The sequence below is a fragment of the Oncorhynchus masou genome, chromosome 29 (genome assembly GCF_036934945.1).
Source record: "Oncorhynchus masou masou isolate Uvic2021 chromosome 29, UVic_Omas_1.1, whole genome shotgun sequence".
NCBI lineage: Eukaryota > Metazoa > Chordata > Actinopteri > Salmoniformes > Salmonidae > Oncorhynchus > Oncorhynchus masou.
Window position 1 is genome coordinate 26488137 of NC_088240.1, and position 18105 is coordinate 26506241.

General features: G+C 42.2%; 1 protein-coding gene across 1 annotated transcript; it reads left to right on the forward strand.

Moving 5' to 3' along the window:
• The first annotated feature begins 716 nt into the window (after positions 1-716).
• Positions 717-15479, forward strand: LOC135519272 (sorting nexin-4-like). Its single transcript, XM_064944409.1, has 14 exons — positions 717-855; positions 1326-1456; positions 3781-3919; positions 4111-4260; positions 4760-4807; positions 5154-5209; positions 5597-5669; positions 6303-6364; positions 6497-6562; positions 12288-12377; positions 12727-12826; positions 13236-13381; positions 13585-13699; positions 13963-15479. Exons 1-14 carry the CDS (start codon positions 766-768, stop codon positions 14008-14010), a joined length of 1314 nt encoding a protein of 437 aa, XP_064800481.1. The 5' UTR covers positions 717-765; the 3' UTR covers positions 14011-15479.
• The last annotated feature ends 2626 nt before the right edge of the window (positions 15480-18105 follow it).

The following is an 18105-nucleotide window of genomic DNA, read 5'->3' on the forward strand; positions in this document are numbered from 1 at the left end:
GAGTTCCGTGTAGGCGGATCCAGATGTTTTTCATCCAGCTGTGTTAAGGGACCCGCCCAGGAACTGGACTTCATTAATCGGATCCTAAACCCAGTAGAATTTGGGTTGACACGGGACGTGTAGTAGGATCATAGTAGGTTATATTAAATAATACTAATAACACTAATAATTATTAATATTATTATTATTATAGCTCAGAATGGGCCTAAGCATTTGTGAAAATGGAGGGTCTAATTGTCTCAATTGTAGACTATAGCCTAGTAGGCCTATTTATATCTGCAAAGTGTGAGTTGTGCTGTGTGTGGTTTATTGTGTATTTATTGCATGGTACAACCAAAATTTCTTCCAGGAAAAAGTTATTTTATTCCATTCACTTTGAGCTAGCAATAACAGCCTATTTTACACTTTCACTGTGCGTTATAATGCAACATATTGTTATTTTTGTAACACCTACACTAAAGGGGTTTGAATTTATAAATAGTTTATAACTATGTAATAAACAGTTATTACACAATGTTTGTGCGATTATATTTTAGTTGTTGTCGAATATTGGCATTACTGCTATTATTGGCAGTATCCTTACCTAACCATTTTACCTAACGGTGTAACGGTATATTTGACTATGTACACAGGGCAGGGCAGACAGCAGCTGATCTTTCTCATGACACTCAGGTGCGTTGAGGTTGGGAAAAGAAAAGGGTTAAAGTGCGCATGCGAGTTTCTGCCTGTCTGCTGCATTGCTAACAAGGAAAAACTCAGGAAGAGATGATGGCAGACTCGGGACCCGAGGAAATAGCGGTGATCGGGAACACCGACCTCACATCGGCAGAACTAGAGAACAACATTAAAAACACGGTATAGCTTCAAACCTATTCTTATTGTAAAAAAAAGTGAGGAATTTGGATTTTGATACTTATTGAGCCTGTTGAATGAATTGGGTTTTCTAGCTACAGACAGTAGTACTGCAGGCCTTATCAATCCACGGAGTTTCGCGAGAGAGCCCTACTGTCACCGAGTCAACAGCAGCTAGCAGGCTGTGCAGGAAAAGACAGCTCAAAGTTAAATCATTGTAATGTCGACGCAGAGGAAAGTTAGCTAGATTGTTCTTCTTAACATGGTTTGCTTGATCATTTTACCAGGAGCTAGCACACAACTTTGTTCTGATACAAAGTTAAAGGACTTCGCTAACGATACAGTACTTATTTTAATCTGGGATCAGCTTTAGCTACCAATATTGATGCCTCATATTGCACGTAAACAACATCAAATTATACTACATTATGGTATTGTTACCATGTTATGACTTGTGAAATATCCTCTTCTAGATGGTCGAGATTGAGAAATGGACTAGTCTTCTAAGAAAGATGGAGATCAGCGTTGGAGAGGCAGAGAAAAGGACTGGGAAGAATACAGTCAACATGCAGGAGATATACACTGTTTACCTAATTGAGACACGGTAAATATGTCTCATCAACTCTGAATCATCTGTGTGAATGATGATTGTTATAGCCTACATCTTCCAGTGCAACTATTTTGTGACACCACCATGAACAGCTTCTTCCACAATCACACCTACACCTCCTTGCACCTGCACATAATTACACACATCCCAGTTATTACAGGGGGTCGGACCTTAACGATAATGATTCTAACGTCTGACTGTTTTAGAAAAGTGACTTGGGTACACTCACTTCATTGTGAACATGTGATCTAAAGGTTTTGTTTGTCACAAACTGCACATCACACCAGCTTTCTTACTTACTTTTAGCTAGCTATACTATTAACTGGTTTCATGTCCGGTTACCCTCTTTCAGCCACAGAGAGTAGTATTTTTTTGTTGGCCAAGTCTTTAAAAAGAACCATATGTTTTTATTCTGCTTGGAGCAGGGCATGCTATTCCTCATGCACACACATGCCCGCGTGCACACACACACTGGGCCTTTGTTCACCAGTTGGCCATTGAGAGGGGAGTGTGGTGTAACCGGGCCCTCAGTGCAGTTAGACTGGAGAATGCCCCCCAGCCACTGATGGAGTCCTCCTCTCCTTTGCCTTCTCTCCTTCCTGCTTCTCTGCTCATCTCTTTCTTTCTTGTTATCCTCTCCTCTCTGCTTTGTGGTCCCAGTGTGGATTATTAGTGGAGACAGACCATTATGGGTTCTCATTTCCTCCCTAGAATCTTTGCTGCTGGATCCACGTCATATTTATGAAGTCTCTCTCTGTCTTCTATCTTTCTCTGCCGTTCTCTCTGTCAGTAGTCTCTCGCTCTCCTCTTACTTTATATATACAGTCAAAGGTTTGGACACACCAACTCATTGCAAGGTTTTTCTGGTAGTAGTCACCTGGAATGGATTTCAATTAACAGGTGTGCCTTGTTAAAAGTTCATTTGTGGAATTTCTTTCCTTCTTAATGCATTTAAGCCAAGCAGTTGTGTTGTGACAAGGTTGGGGTGGTATACAGAAGATAGCCCATATTTGGTAAAAGACCAAGTCCATATTATGGCAAGAACAGCTCAAATAAGCAAAGACAAATGACAGTCCATCATTACTTTAAGGCATAAAGGTCAGTCAATCTGAAAATGTCAAGAACTTTGAATGTTCCTTCAAGTGCAGTTGCAAAAACCATCAAGCGCTATGACGAAACTGGCTCTTATGAGGACCGCCACAGGAAAGGAAGATCCAGAGTTAACTTTGCTGCAGAGGATAAGTTCATTAGTTATCAGTCTCAGAAATTCAAGACCAAATAAATAAATTCACAGAGTTCAAGTAACAGACACATCTCAACATCAACTGTTTAGAGGAGACTCCATGAATCAGGCCTTCATGGTCAAATTGCTGCAAAGAAACCACTACTAAAGGACACCAATAATAAGAAGAGACTTGCTTGGGCCAAGAAACACGAGCAATGGACATTAGACCGGTGGAAATCTGTTCTTTGGTCTGATGGTACCAACCGCCGTATCTTTGTGAGATGCAGAGTAGGTGAACGGATGACTTCCGCATGTGTGGTTCACACCTTGAAGCATAGAAGAGGAGGTGTGATGGTGTTGGGGTGCTTTGCTGGTGACACTGTCTGTGATTTATTTGGAATTCAAGGCACACTTGACCAGCATGGCTACCACAATAACTCGCCATCCCACCTGGTTTGCACTTAGTGGGACTATCATGTGTTTTTCAACCGGACAATGACCCAACACACCTCCAGGCCGTGTAAGGGCTATTTGACCGAGAAGGAGAGTGATGGAGTGCTGCATCCGTTGACCTGGCCTCCACAATCACCCGATCTCAAACCAATTGAGATGGTTTGGGATGAGTTGGACTGCAGAGTGAATGAAAAGCAGCCAACAAGTGCTCAGCAAATGTGGGAACTCTTTCAAGACTGTTGGAAAGCATTCCAGGTGAAGCTAGTTGAGAGAATGCCAAGAGTGTGCAAAGCTATCATCAAGGCAAAGGGTGGCTACTTTGAAGAATCTCAAATATTATATATATTTGGATTTGTTTACATTTTCTTTGGTTACTATATGATTCCATATGTGGTATTTCATAATGTTGATGTCTTCACTATTATTCTACAATGTGGAAAATAGTAAAAAATAAAGAAAAGCCCTTGAGACCCTTGAGGTGTGTCCAAACTTTTGACGGGTACTGTAAGTTTTAGCATTGGAGTTCATAGAATTGTGGATAGTACTGTACTTGGTCCCTTTAAAAGATGTATCAAATATTTACTTGGTACTCTTATTTAAGTGCAGTTGTATGATTCAGTCCTTTCCTTTCTTCTGACAGGCTGGTTGATGCTGTGACAGAAGGTATAATCCCAGCCCCAGACTCCTTATGGAGGAGATACAGCGAGTTTGAGCTACTCAGAAACTACTTGTTGGTCACTTATCCCTTTGTCGTTGTTGCCCCGTTACCCGAGAAGAGGGTATGTGAGAACAAGGAGGATGCCTTGGAATAAATTAGTGCAATATAGTTTAGGAGGTGATATTTGTAGCATGATGTACTTAACTACAGTACCCATAATGCTCTGTACTGCATCCAGTTTTAACTTAGTAAAGACAATGGTGTTCCATCTCCTTATCAACATAATAGTAATTCTTTGTCTGTTTCTCACAGGCAGAGATTGTGTGGCACAAGCTGTCAGCGGACAACATGGACCCAGACTTTGTGGAGAGAAGGAGGGTTGGACTGGAGAACTTCCTGCTCCGATTAGCCTCCCACCCAGTTCTCTGCAACGACAAGATCTTCTACATCTTCCTCACTGAGGTTAGTTAGCTTCTTTGTAGCCAAGCTGCTATACACCATAACTGGGTGAATCCAGCGTGATTCCAATCTGTTTATGATGTCTTGCCAACTCCCTTGTTATGTGTGACAAGGACCATAGTGATCCAACAATTGTTAGCAAAACCTACATTCCTCCCTCTCAAGACTACAACAGTACCAGTAGCTAGTCAAATGTGCTGTTCATAGGTTTTGACAGGATATACCCTTGACAGAAAAGAGATATCACAGACAAGGACCATTTCCTTACTCAGTTTCTTTGTAGCACTGAGGAGTGTTGTGGAAATAATGTCTTGTGAAGTAGGCCTACAGCTTAACTCTTTACTGACAAGAGTTGTGTGAGTGTTGCTGTAGTTGAAAGGATCACCTTTGCCCTTTTGAGTTGATAGTGTGACAGTGTACCCCCAGTGCCCCCATGCATCAGGCTCTCCTATCTCTGATGGTCTTTGTCAAAGTCACACGGCATCCTCTCTCTGTCCCACAGGAAAAAGGATGGAAGGAAATGGTGTACGAGACAGGATTTCAAGCAAAGGTTCTCCATCAGCACTTAATGATCTCAGCATGGTTGCGTTGTCATGTCAACTCTCTTAGATAAGATGTACCTTACTCAATCCTCATGTGACTTTGCAAACTACAGCAGTGCAATAAAGTAGAAGTTTGTAAAGTTTGTAATCTGTGTAAACAAATGCTTATGTATATTTAGGACTTCTGATATCTTTTAAACAACTCTTAATTGTAATATTTATTCTGATATGTTTTCAGTCTCAAAGGTAAAGTGTTGTCTAAAATGATGCAGATCCTCAATAACAACCTCTGATTTAACAAAACTGTGGGGGAATGAATGTGTTTGTAATTTATTGGTCTGTTTTTTTTAACAGGCTGATTCCAGGTTGAAAGCTATGAATGCAGCATTCAGGGTGAAGAATCCAGACAAGTAGGCCATATAAAATATCTGTCCCAAATAGCACCCTAACCCTACTGTATATAGTGCACTGGACTCTGGTAGAAAGTAGTACACTTTTGGGGCAGATTCACTGTTTTCTTGTCACTGTTTTCTCTTGTGTGAAGCCAACCATACACTTCCATCTTCATGTGTTGTAACTTAATTTAATGTGTCTGTCTCTACTATTCATCCCTTTGCTCTGTATTTGATGTACTTCCATACTTGGTTCTGGGACTGTGTGGGAAGTAGAGTTGGATCAGGTCAATGTAAGTTCGAACATTGACTCTTGTCTTGTTTATCTGTCTTGCTGGAAAGAAAGTGTTGATTTAAGTGGTGATTGGGTGAATTCTTGCTCTTCTTTGGCCCTGGCGTCTGCAGACGGTTTACAGAGCTGAAACACTACAGCGACGAGCTACAGACTGTAGTCTCCCAGCTGCTGAGAGTACGGGCAGTGAGTACAGGGAGCTGTCAGCATATTCACACATCTTACTGACTACACTGACTACCAGACTCGAGTCAAATACTATTTGAAATCTTTCAAAAAACTTTGAGTGTTTGGCCTTGCCTGCCAGTTTTGGAACTATTATATGGTTCCATTGAGCCAGGCAAGCTAAATCAAGCGAAGATAAAGTATTTGAAATGATTTCAAATCATATTTGAACCCAGGTTTGTTAACTATACTCCCATACTGTCAGCTGTAACATGCATTTTACTGACTAGACTAGACATACAGTGAGTAGGGCGCCATTTCAATCACACCTGAGCTGGCTTGGAAGTTGACATACATTAGAAGGATAAAACACACAGCTGGTCTTGTCTGATAAAAGTGGATTTGCTGTAACAAACAGCTTCATGACTAGACTAGGACTAGACATACAGCTGGCTGTAACACACAGGCTGGCCACACTCAGCATATTCACACTTACTAGACTGACAACACTAGCACACTGACAGCTGTAACAAACAACTTAGGTTGCATCCCAATATGACACCCTATTCCCTACACAGTACAGAAATTCACAGAACATGGAACATAAAAATAGAAGCAGCGGAATCAAAGAAACTGTGCAAAATCTTTCTCCAGAGGGTAGCAGATCGACTGTATGGGGTGTACAAAGTGCATGGAAACTATGGACGAGTCTTCAGGTAAGACAAGTGTTCTGTTTGGAAGAAAGGGTGAAGTGTATTGCTGCTACACTATGAACAATGTGATGACTTAATTAGTGTGAAATATATATTTGTTTCATGTAAAATATCTGCTCTGTGCTTGTTGGACAGTGAGTGGAGTGCCATAGAGAAAGAGATGGGAGATGGACTACAAAGTGCTGGTCATCACATGGATGCGTAAGTGTTTGTTTTTTAATGACATGTAACCACACAATAATCTCCCATATAAATCCAGAACAACTTTATTGTAGTACATCAGGATTGTATTGGAAGTATTTTCCTCCTCCTATCCCCTGGACATAAACAAAATGTAACATTTATTTAACTGGAAAAGGCAGTTAAGATCAAATTATTATTTACAATGTCAACCTACCGAGGAACAGTGGGTTAACTGCCTTGTTCAGGGGCAGAACGACAGATTTTTACCTTGTCAGCTCGGGGATTCGATCCAGCAACGTTTCGGTTACTGGTCCAATGCTCTAACCAGTAGGCTACCTGCCGCCCCAACATCAGTTTATCTCCCTGTCAGCAGATGCATCTGAAATGGCACCCAACTCTCTATGTACCCTGGTCAAAGGTAGTTCAGTATATGGTGAATAGGGCACCATTTCATACGCAAGCCAGTCTCTCTCGTTAGCGTCTGAGACCTCATACAGGCTCATTGAAGGAGCTGATATAGTGATGTGTTGCACAACCCCCCTTCACCCCAGCAATGCTCTACATAGTACATGGTTTCCCCTAGTTAAGCTATACAACACATTCGCCGTGTTTGATTTGAAAGCAGTTCAGGTTTCAAGCACAAGGTCTGGTGTAGCAGGTAGTCGACCATGGGGAATGGGGAGAATTGTGTTGTGAAGGTTCCGGGTTCCAGCTGAGAACTGGCTGGCACCTAGCCAGAGGCTTTTAATTTCAACTTGGGTACTGTGTATAGTTCTCTTTAAGTATCACAAGTGTTCTTGGCCCTGTCCTTGGACACACACACACACACACCTTGGTGTGGTAACATGATTAGCCCCTACCCTGTCACTGATGGGTTCCAGATTGCAAGGCTCAACTCTAGAGCTCAGGGGTCACAGCGCTGGGACAGCTGAGGCGTACCAAGGAAAGGCAGCATTTCTGTCAACGTTGATTCCCAAATGGCACCCTATTCTCTATTTAGTGCATTACTTTTGACCAGGACCTATAGGGCTCTGGTCAAAGGTAGTGCACTTAATACGGAATAGGGTGCCACTTGGGACATAAACAACCTAGCTTTTAAGCCTCTGGTAATGGTCATAGTGAAGACAGATCATATTTCTCAGCCAGTCTCACCCATTGTCAGGTGTCTGTCAGAGCTATAAAACTGTGATATTTGAGTCTCACTTCTGAGAGGGTGTAATGAAATATAGCAGATGTATTCTTGTAGATTCCTCTTTGCTGCAGGTAGGGCTGGGCTGTATACCGTATTTAAGCAATAAGGCATGAGTCTTTGTAGTATATGGCCAATATGCACAACACAAAGCTTAGTGCCTGGATACAGCCCTTAGCCGTGGTATATTGGCCATATACCACAAAGCCCGGAGGTGCCTTATTACTATTATAAACTGGTCACCAACGTAATTAGAGCAGTAAAAATAAATGTTTTGTCATACCTGTGGTATATGGTCTGATATATCACGTCTGTCAGCCAATCAGCATTCAGGGTTTTAACCACCCAGATTATATATTATAATTTACTATATTCACCGGTATTGATGCACAGACCGGTTTGGGTTTTTACTCTACCTTCTGTAAAGTTATTTCAATGTTTGATTTGTTAAATGTGATACACAATTGTGGCACGTGTAATGTCCGTTTTTAGAGTTTACTCTATTTTCTACTTGAGTCGTCTTTCTCCCTCACCTCCTATTGCATGCACTGAATAAGAACGGCTGCATGCCCCTTCCCACGCCAAGCCCTGCCCCCGTCACTCAAGGAGAGAGCAGATGCTCGACTACGGAGTCACAAGTACTTTCTTGCTGTTCACTTTGCAGTCCATACATGGTCAGATGGATGCAACAAAATGTTGGTGACATGCTGCTTTCCACAAGCGTTTTATAATTACACTATTAGTTTGTATCTTACTGTCTGCAAACTATTATCTGCTAGTTTGTCTTTTCTTAGCAAGTTAATCGCTAGTTATATGGCTAGCTTTCTAGACGATACCAACCCTACCATTACGGTGAGATATGGGCTGGAAAACGTGCATCAATGCAGCGGTGGGATATGCCACTCTACTCCAAATGTAACTTTTAACCACACTGATATATTGAGAAGATTAAAGTACTGCTAGATTTCCCAGAAAACGGCCCTATTCGTCATCATGCTAGCTAGCAGTAGCCACCGCAGCCATTTTGGAATGACAGTGTCAGCCAATCTGCTCCTTTGTTGTTCAACGTGACGTCCCATTCCATAATGGCTGTATGGCTACTGCTATCTAGCATAAGGAAGACAAGGGCAGTTTTTTTCTGGTAGAACTAGCAGTATTTGAATCTTCTTGTGTAGTAAGGTAAAATTTGGAGTAGAGTGGCATATCCCATCCCTGCATTGAGGTATGTTTACCCATATCTCGCGCCGATTCCATGGTGTCTTACTGTAACCATGATTTTGTTCCGACCCCAGTGCAGCTCAGTGGAAACAAGTGTAACAGTAGGGTCGGTATCTTCTGGCAATCTGGCTAGCTAGCTTGATAAATGTACTAAGAGTCAGAGCAAACATAGTTATCTAATACAGTCTGGTGCCAGTGCTGGTGTAGGCCTAGAAAAGCATGTTTGTGCAACGGTATCTTCTAAATCAGAGAGGAATAGACAGGTTGGTTGTTCAGCAAGGGGCAAAATAAACGGGGTTGGCTTAGATTGTTGACAACATGTAAACTATATTTCGTGTCTAATGTTTATTGAAAACATATACCTTTGCACCAGGAAAATACATGTCTGTCAAATACATTATTACAGTTGTTGGTTGGTTAGATACCTAGTGAATTGTTTTTTGCCATATTAGCATAGACATGACAGTCAAAACACCTAAAAACAAGCCATGGTATCAATAATAAGATGAAACAAGCCACTTACGATTCCCCCATGGCAGTTTCTTGTAATTGTTGCTAGCCATCTGTCCACCCAGAATCACAACACACAGACTTCTGCCTCATTGAATCGTGTGCATAGTTTGTGACGGTTCGTTAATCCGTCTAGAGGCAAAGCATGAATATGTTAGCTAGCTACATAAGGTAGGAAAACATGTCATGTAACATCTAATTAGGGTAATCTGAAAACACTGATCAACACTTTGGTTCCCCTGTCAATAATTTCTCCCTGACTTATTCATTTCTTTGTCACGTCAAACAACAATGTATTCAAGGTGCTGCCCACTATATTTAATCATTCTATTCAATAATCATTCTATTTCCATGATTCCAACAGTTAACCAAGTAGCTAGGCGTAGATGTTTTGTCCATGTCATGCAGCCCTGCATGGCACAGTGTGGAAATAAAAACAAAAGTGCAGGAAATTGATGAAAATATTGATATAATAACAATCATATCAAAGTAAATTTGGAGTCACGTGATTTGTTGTTGTCCTCCCACTATGAATTGGAAAATCATGCAGTTTATTAGGCTACAGATTAAATAAATTATGATGAACTTCTCAGAGTGGTGAAAGTGCACGGTGATGAGCTTGATACTCCTTTCAATAATTATCAATGGTCTTATTCTGGTGACATGATGACCGATGCTTAGCTGCCATTTGACAAACAAAAATGATCTCACTCATCTATAATAATGTCATCATGTAGGTAGCCTACTCACACTGTATCTAGGAGCTGTTGGCAAGAGTGCACGTGCCAAGACCAGAATGGGCATATTTGCTATACAGTGCCTTCGGAAAGTATTCAGACCCCTTGGCTTTTTCCACATTGTTACATTACAGCCTTATTCTAAAATAGATTTAAAAAAATACATTCCTCAAACTACACACAATACCCCATAATGACAAAGTGAAAACAGGTTTTTAGAAATTTTAGTAAATGTATAAAAAACAGAAATACCTTATTTAAGTATTCAGACCCTTTGCTACGAAACTTGAAATTGAGCTCAGGTGCATCCTGTTTCCATTGATCATCCTTGAGATGTTTCTACAACTTCATTGGAGTCCACCTGTGGTAAATTACATTGATTGGACATGATTTGGAAAGGCACACACCTGTGTATATAAGGTCCCACAGTTGACAGTGCATGTCAGAGCAAAAAACCAAGACATGAGGTCGAAGGAATTGTCCGTAGAGCTTAGAGACAGGATTGTGTCGAGGCACAGATCTGGTGACGGGTACCAAAACATTTCTGCAGCATTGAAGGTCCCCAAGAACACAGTGGCCTCCACCATTCTTAAATGGAGGACGTTTGTAACCACCAAGACTCTTCCTAGAACTGGCCACCCGGCCAAACTGAGCAATCGGGGGAGAAGGGCCTTGGTCAGGGAGTTGACCAAGAACCTGATGGTCACTCTGACAGAGCACTTAGAGTTCTTCTGTGGCGATGGGAGAACCTTCCAGAATGACCACCATCATTGCAGTACTCCACCAATCAGGCCTTTGTGGTAGAGTGGCCAGACGGAAGGCACTCCTCAGTAAACGGCACATGACAGCCCGCTTGGAGTTTGCCAAAAGGCACCTAAAGGACTCAGACCATGAGAAAAAAGATTCTGGTCTGATGAAACCAAGATTGAAATCTTTGGCCTGAATTCCAAGCGTCACATCTGGAGGAAACCTGCCATCATCCGCATGGTGGGGGCAGCATCATGCTGTGGGGATGTCTTTCAGCGGCAGGGACTGGGAGACTCGTCAGGATCGAGGCAAAGTACAGAGAGATCCTTGATGAAAACCTGCTCCAGAGCGCTCAGGACCACAGACTGGGGTGAAGGTTCACCTTCCAACAGGACATTGACATTAAGCACACAGTCAAGACAACGCAGGAGTGGCTTCGGGACAAGTCTCTGAATGTCCTTGAGTGGCCCAGCCAGAACCCCAATTGAACTTCTCTGGAGAGACCTGAAAATAGCTGTGCAGCAACAGTCCCCATCCAAACTGTCAGAGCTTGAGAGGATCTGCAGAGAAGAATGGGAGAAACTCCCCAAATATAGGTGTGCCAAGCTTGTAGCGTCATACCCAAGAAGACTCGAGGCTGTAATCGCTGCCAAAGGTGCTTCAAGTACTGAGTAAAGGGTCTGAATAATTATGTAAAAGTGATTTAGGTTTTTTATTTGTAAAAATGTACAAACATTTCTAAAAACCTGTTATTAACTTGGCATTATGGGAATTGTGTGAAGATTGATAACATTTTTTTGATCCATTTTAGAATAAGGCTGTAACAAAATGTGGGAAAAGTCAAGGGGTCTGAATACTTTCCAAATGCACTTTATAATGAATTATTTGTTGTGGGAAAACCATCAGTATTGAAAATGCGATAGAAACCCATTTAATTTGTATTTTTTATTCGGTACAGAATTTCACTGCAAAGGTTATGTGCACTGCATCATCACACACAGCCTTTTATCCGCAACAAGTCAATTTGATGGAAACGTATGCTGATAATTTTTTTACTATTCGCATGAAAATCTGTTGCCAATTGGATGGAAACCTAGCTACTGACTGGAATGGATGTATTTTGGGTGTCCTTGCTGCATGGTATTCATGATTCCTTGTCCATCTGTACAGGGTGTGATAGATTAAAGGAAATGTATTCATACTCCCATCCCTTGCCTGCAGGTATGATGCTTCTGTGCTTCAGTCTTACTTTAGTGAGCTGATGTAGTTTCCCCATCCTTCTGTTTAATGGTGTGATCAAGTAAAGCAAATGTATCGATATGGACTCTCCTCTTGTCTACAGGTATGCTGCTTCTGTAGATGATATTCTGGAGGAAGAGGAGCACTATGCTGATCAGCTGAAGGAGTACCTATTCTATACTGAGGCACTAAGGTACAGTATACCTACTGAACACCAGGACTGCTGCTGTAGGCCAAGTAAATATCACTTTATAAACCCTATTGTCAACCAAGATACAGAAAGATCATTATGCCAAATCACTAGTCATTGTGTTCTGGGTTGTGCTTGTTATGGAGGTAGCTTCACATCCTCACGTCAACTTGCCAAAGACCTGTGTGGACCACTGTTGACCTTTGCCAATGGCATACTGAATTCCAACTCACTGAGCCCCCTCATTGAATCTATTGAACAGCCCTCATGACACTGTATGGTGCAGAATGATCATACATCTACATAGTACAGTAGCAACCATGATGATCAGCAAAGGCCTCTGTTTCTGCAGGGCAGTGTGCAGGAAGCATGAGTTGACACAGTTTGAGCTGGAGATGGCTGCACAGGACTTAGCCTCTAAAAAACAGCAGAAGGAGGAGCTGGTCACAGGGGTGAGTCATCACACAAGGTTGAAGTCATCTCCACAGCTAGGAAGAACCAGGTTGCATGCCAAATGGCTCCCTATATAGTGCACTACTTTCAATGAAGGCCTGTATGGCCCTGAACTGCACTGTTGATTAAGGGCTTGTAAGTAAGTATTTCACAGTAAAGTCTATACTTGTTGTATTCGGCGCATGTGGCAAATAAAGTTTGATTTGATTTAGGGGCATAGGGTGCCATTTTTGGACATAGCCTCAGTTTCTAAAGAGACACATGGAGCTCCTCAACAAATAATGAGGCAATAGATAGCAGATAGCAAGCACATAAATAAAATCAATTTAGTCAAAAGTTGCTGTGAAGCTTATCCAAACCTTAAAGAATGACCAGATGGAATGTTGAGCTTTCCTTCCCTGTGTTCAGACTGTGCGGACGTTCTCACTGAAGGGGATGACCAGTAAGCTGTTTGGCCAGGAGACTGCAGAGCAGAGGGAGGCTAAGTTACAAATGTTAGAACAGCAGATAGAGGAGGGAGAGGAGGCTGTGAAAGAGAAGAACACCGAGAGCGAGTGAGAAACCAACCATTTTTCTGTCTCTAACCCTCTGTCTCTCTCGCTCTCTCTATGGCTCCTTTGATTGTCTACCATGTTATAATTGAATCACTTTATTTGCTGCTTTAATCAGCTGCTTTGGAGGTTGATCAGCTGACCATTTTTGTTTTTAATTTTAAGGATCTGAGAAGGTTATAAAGCCAGTCTTTCTCTCTCCGCAGTGAGTTTGTGAAGACTGCCTGGATAGACATTGAGCACTTTAAAGACCAAAAGGACCGGGACTTGAAGGAGGCCCTGATTAGCTATGCAATCATGCAGATCAGCAGGTGTAAAAAGGTGACACGTCCCCACAGATACTTAAAATGTATTGAGTATTCTGCCTGTAAATTTGTACATACTGTATTACTGTGCTGCATAATACAAATTCCTCTTAAATTCCTCTGTTTTGCTCCTTTTCTTTCTGTCCCTCTCTTTCTCAATTTTAATTCAAATGGATTTATTGGCTTGGGAAACGTATGTTTACATTGCCAAAGCAAGTGAAATGGATAATAAACAAAAGTGAAACATTCTATCTCTCTCTCTCTCTCTCTCACTCTCAGGGAATACAAGTGTGGACCAATGCAAAGGAGTGTTTCAACAAGATGTGATCTTCAGGGCCGAAACAGGCCCTCCAAACAAACAGCAAAACAGCATGCTTCTTTTCAGGGGACTCCTCCTGGGGTTGCATCCCAAATTGCACTCTATTCCCTAAATAGTGTGCTACTTTTGACCAGAGCCCTGTGGGGTCTGTTCACTATATAGGGAACAGTGTGCTTTTTGGGACAGATTCCTAGACACAGTCCCTATGATCCTTATGGCAACATTGATCATGTATGTTTAAGAACAAATAAATAATTATTTTTCTATATCTTTATTATGTCCGATTGCTAGCTGCCTTGATTTGATTGACTTGCAATTGCAGTTATTTCTCAGTGACTGTCTGACAAATGTGTTTTTTCATACAAATGTATTTTCGCTGAAATGCTGATGTAAGGTTATTCACCAAGCACTTATATTCATTTGTTTATAGAGATGCCAAGAAATGTGGACTGAATCCAATTTTCCTATTCTGCCTTATACACAATGTTCAAAATCACATCATAAGATTAGTCTTGCATATTTTCTATGAATTCCCTGGTTTTCCCAAAAATCCAGGCTGGAGGATTCCAAGAATCAGGATGGAACGAGCAGGAAATCCGGAATTCTCAAACCAGGATTAATGGAAAACCAGAACTTATTGACAGTTTCAAGAATTTTGCAACCCTACATAAGATTACAACTGTTATTTAGATTTAGTTTTTGTTATTGAACCTTTAACCATGCATGTCAATTAACAACAAATTATTATTTACAATGGAGGCAGGAGGCAATTAGACTAGTCCTATAAAAATGTGCTTGCCGTTTATTTTCCATGCATAATTCACTTGTGTTTTTGTCAATTTTCTACTTGTGGTTGGTATATTGACCTTTGTCTTTTCTACCCACTCAGTGCATTGTCCCAGTATACTAAAATAAGGTGTTCAACCTTTTCAGATGTTTTTGTACAACATTAAGAATGTAACCCTCCTATTTAAATGGCTTACTGTACTTTGCCATTCAAAACATATTCAGGCACTTGGCCTTAAGTAACCACTATGATGAATGGCAGTCTTGTCATTTCTGAAGAGTGGGTGGGTCAGTGTTTTGATAAATCTAGCCAAAGGAACAGGAAGGTCACACAGGAAAGACAGGATGTGATAATTTACTTATGGTAGTGTTGTGCGTGCACTGGGGATGCAGCCCAAATGACTACCTATGCTCTATATAGTGCATTACTTTTGACCAGAGCACTAAGGGCCTTGGTCTAAATTAGTGCACTAAATAGGAAAGGGTGCAATTTGGGACACAACCCCTGGCCTCTTGCATCTCTGTTCACTCTAAGGGCTAGGGGAGGAGGTGCAATGTTAATCGTGAATTTGGGATGAGATCAGAGCTCTCTGGCAGGAAATTGCACTGTTTATGCGGTTGTAAGGTTGTAATCATTGTGCCAAAAATACACTAATAAATAGGAAGAATTCTAGTTTAAGGTCTCTTAAAATCATGTGTGTGGTGTGTTTGTTTAAATGTTTATATAAATTCAAATAAACTACCGTAACCCTTATTACTTTTACTACAAGGTAGAAGCACACAGCTGCGCTTATAGCAGAACACTATGCGCATTTGTTGATGCTGTATTTCCTGCTGTGAGGAGTGCTTTTAAAGTGCAGTCCAACGATGAATTAGTCTGCATTTACACAGGCAGCCCAATTCTGATCTTTTTTTCACTAGTTGGTCTTTTGACCAATGAGATCAACTCTGAAAAAGCTCTGGTGTTATTGGTCAAAAGACCAATCACAATTGGGCTGCTTGTGTTTACGCAGCCAAACTGACCTCAGGTTTTTCCCCGAGCTGACAAGGTACAAATCTGTCGTTCTGCCCCTGAACAGGCAGTTAACCCACTGTTCCTAGGCCGTCATTGAAAATAAGAATTTGTTCTTAACTGACTTGCCTAGTAAAATAAAGGTAAAATAAAAAAACAGCATTAATTAGGCAATAAGGAATGAGAACCTGGGAATTAACTCCCAAAGGGCTGTTCGAGGCGAAGCCAAGGGCCACTAAAAAGCCTTTTGGAAGGTGTTATCTACAATATACATTTTACATTTAAGTCATTTAGCAGACGCTCTTATCCAGAGCGACTTACAAATTGGTGAATTCACCTTCTGACATCCAGTGGAACAGCCACTTTACAATAGTGCATCTAAATCATTTAAGGGGGGGGGTGAGAAGGATTACTTTATCCTATCCTAGGTATTCCTTGAAGAGGTGGGGTTTCAGGTGTCTCCGGAAGGTGGTGATTGACTCCGCTGTCCTGGCGTCGTGAGGGAGTTTGTTCCACCATTGGGGGGCCAGAGCAGCAAACAGTTTTGACTGGGCTGAGCGGGAACTGTACTTCCTCAGTGGTAGGGAGGCGAGCAGGCCAGAGGTGGATGAACGCAGTGCCCTTGTTTGGGTGTAGGGCCTGATCAGAGCCTGGAGGTACTGCGGTGCCGTTCCCCTCACAGCTCCGTAGGAAAGCACCATGGTCTTGTAGCGGATGCGAGCTTCAACTGGAAGCCAGTGGAGAGAGCGGACGAGCGGGGTGACGTGAGAGAACTTGGGAAGGTTGAACACCAGACGGGCTGCGGCGTTCTGGATGAGTTGTAGGGGTTTAATGGCACAGGCAGGGAGCCCAGCCAACAGCGAGTTGCAGTAATCCAGACGGGAGATGACAAGTGCCTGGATTAGGACCTGCGCCGCTTCCTGTGTGAGGCAGGGTCGTACTCTGCGGATGTTGTAGAGCATGAACCTACAGGAACGGGCCACCGCCTTGATGTTAGTTGAGAACGACAGGGTGTTGTCCAGGATCACGCCAAGGTTCTTAGCGCTCTGGGAGGAGGACACAATGGAGTTGTCAACCGTGATGGCAAGATCATGGAACGGGCAGTCCTTCCCCGGGAGGAAGAGCAGCTCCGTCTTGCCGAGGTTCAGCTTGAGGTGGTGATCCGTCATCCACACTGATATGTCTGCCAGACATGCAGAGATGCGATTCGCCACCTGGTCATCAGAAGGGGGAAAGGAGAAGATTAATTGTGTGTCGTCTGCATAGCAATGATAGGAGAGACCATGTGAGGTTATGACAGAGCCAAGTGACTTGGTGTATAGCGAGAATAGGAGAGGGCCTAGAACAGAGCCCTGGGGGACACCAGTGGTGAGAGCGCGTGGCGAGGAGACAGATTCTCGCCACGCCACCTGGTAGGAGCGACCTGTCAGGTAGGACGCAATCCAAGCGTGGGCCGCGCCGGAGATGCCCAACTCGGAGAGGGTGGAGAGGAGGATCTGATGGTTCACAGTATCGAAGGCAGCCGATAGGTCTAGAAGGATGAGAGCAGAGGAGAGAGAATTAACTCCGAAAGGGCTGTTCGAGGCGTAGCCAAGGGCCACTAAAAAGCCTTTTGGAGGGTGTTATCTACGATATGCTTTTATAAAATGGTTGCCAACATATAAAAAAAATATTAATATCATTGTTTTAATTTGTAAATTATTTTTATTTCATCCTTCCACCAGACCATATAGTTTGGGCAAAAGCCAGTCATTCGGACGGAGGTTCTATAGTTGCTAGCCAAACATCCCCTTACAAGATTGCAGTTTTGAAACTGCATTAAAAGTGCAGTAACTGCAGTCGACTGGTATTTTGGACGCTGTAATTGCAGAATAACTGCAGTTATACTTCACTCTAATTGCAGTTACACTGCAAAATTACTACAGTAAAAAAACTTATTTTGGATGCAGTACATACTGAAGTTAAACTGCACTCTAACTGCAGTTATACTGCAGCCTTTTTTTTGCAATGGTCCTACCCCAGTGTTATCCCAGCTCAGTCCTTGGGACCAAGTGGCGCACATTTTGTTATTTGCCCTAACAATACACAGCTGCTTCAAAGCTTGATGATTAGTTGATTATTTAAACCAGCTGTGTAGTGCTAGTGCAAAAAACAAAATGTGCACCCCTTGGTGTCCCGAAGACTGAGTTTTCAATTTTCAATGGTTGCTATCAGTGGCGATTTTAGCATGTAAATCTCGGTGGGGCAAACTGTAAAATAAAAAAATGTAAAAAAAGTTTGATGCATGCCAGTAAAGCCACAACAC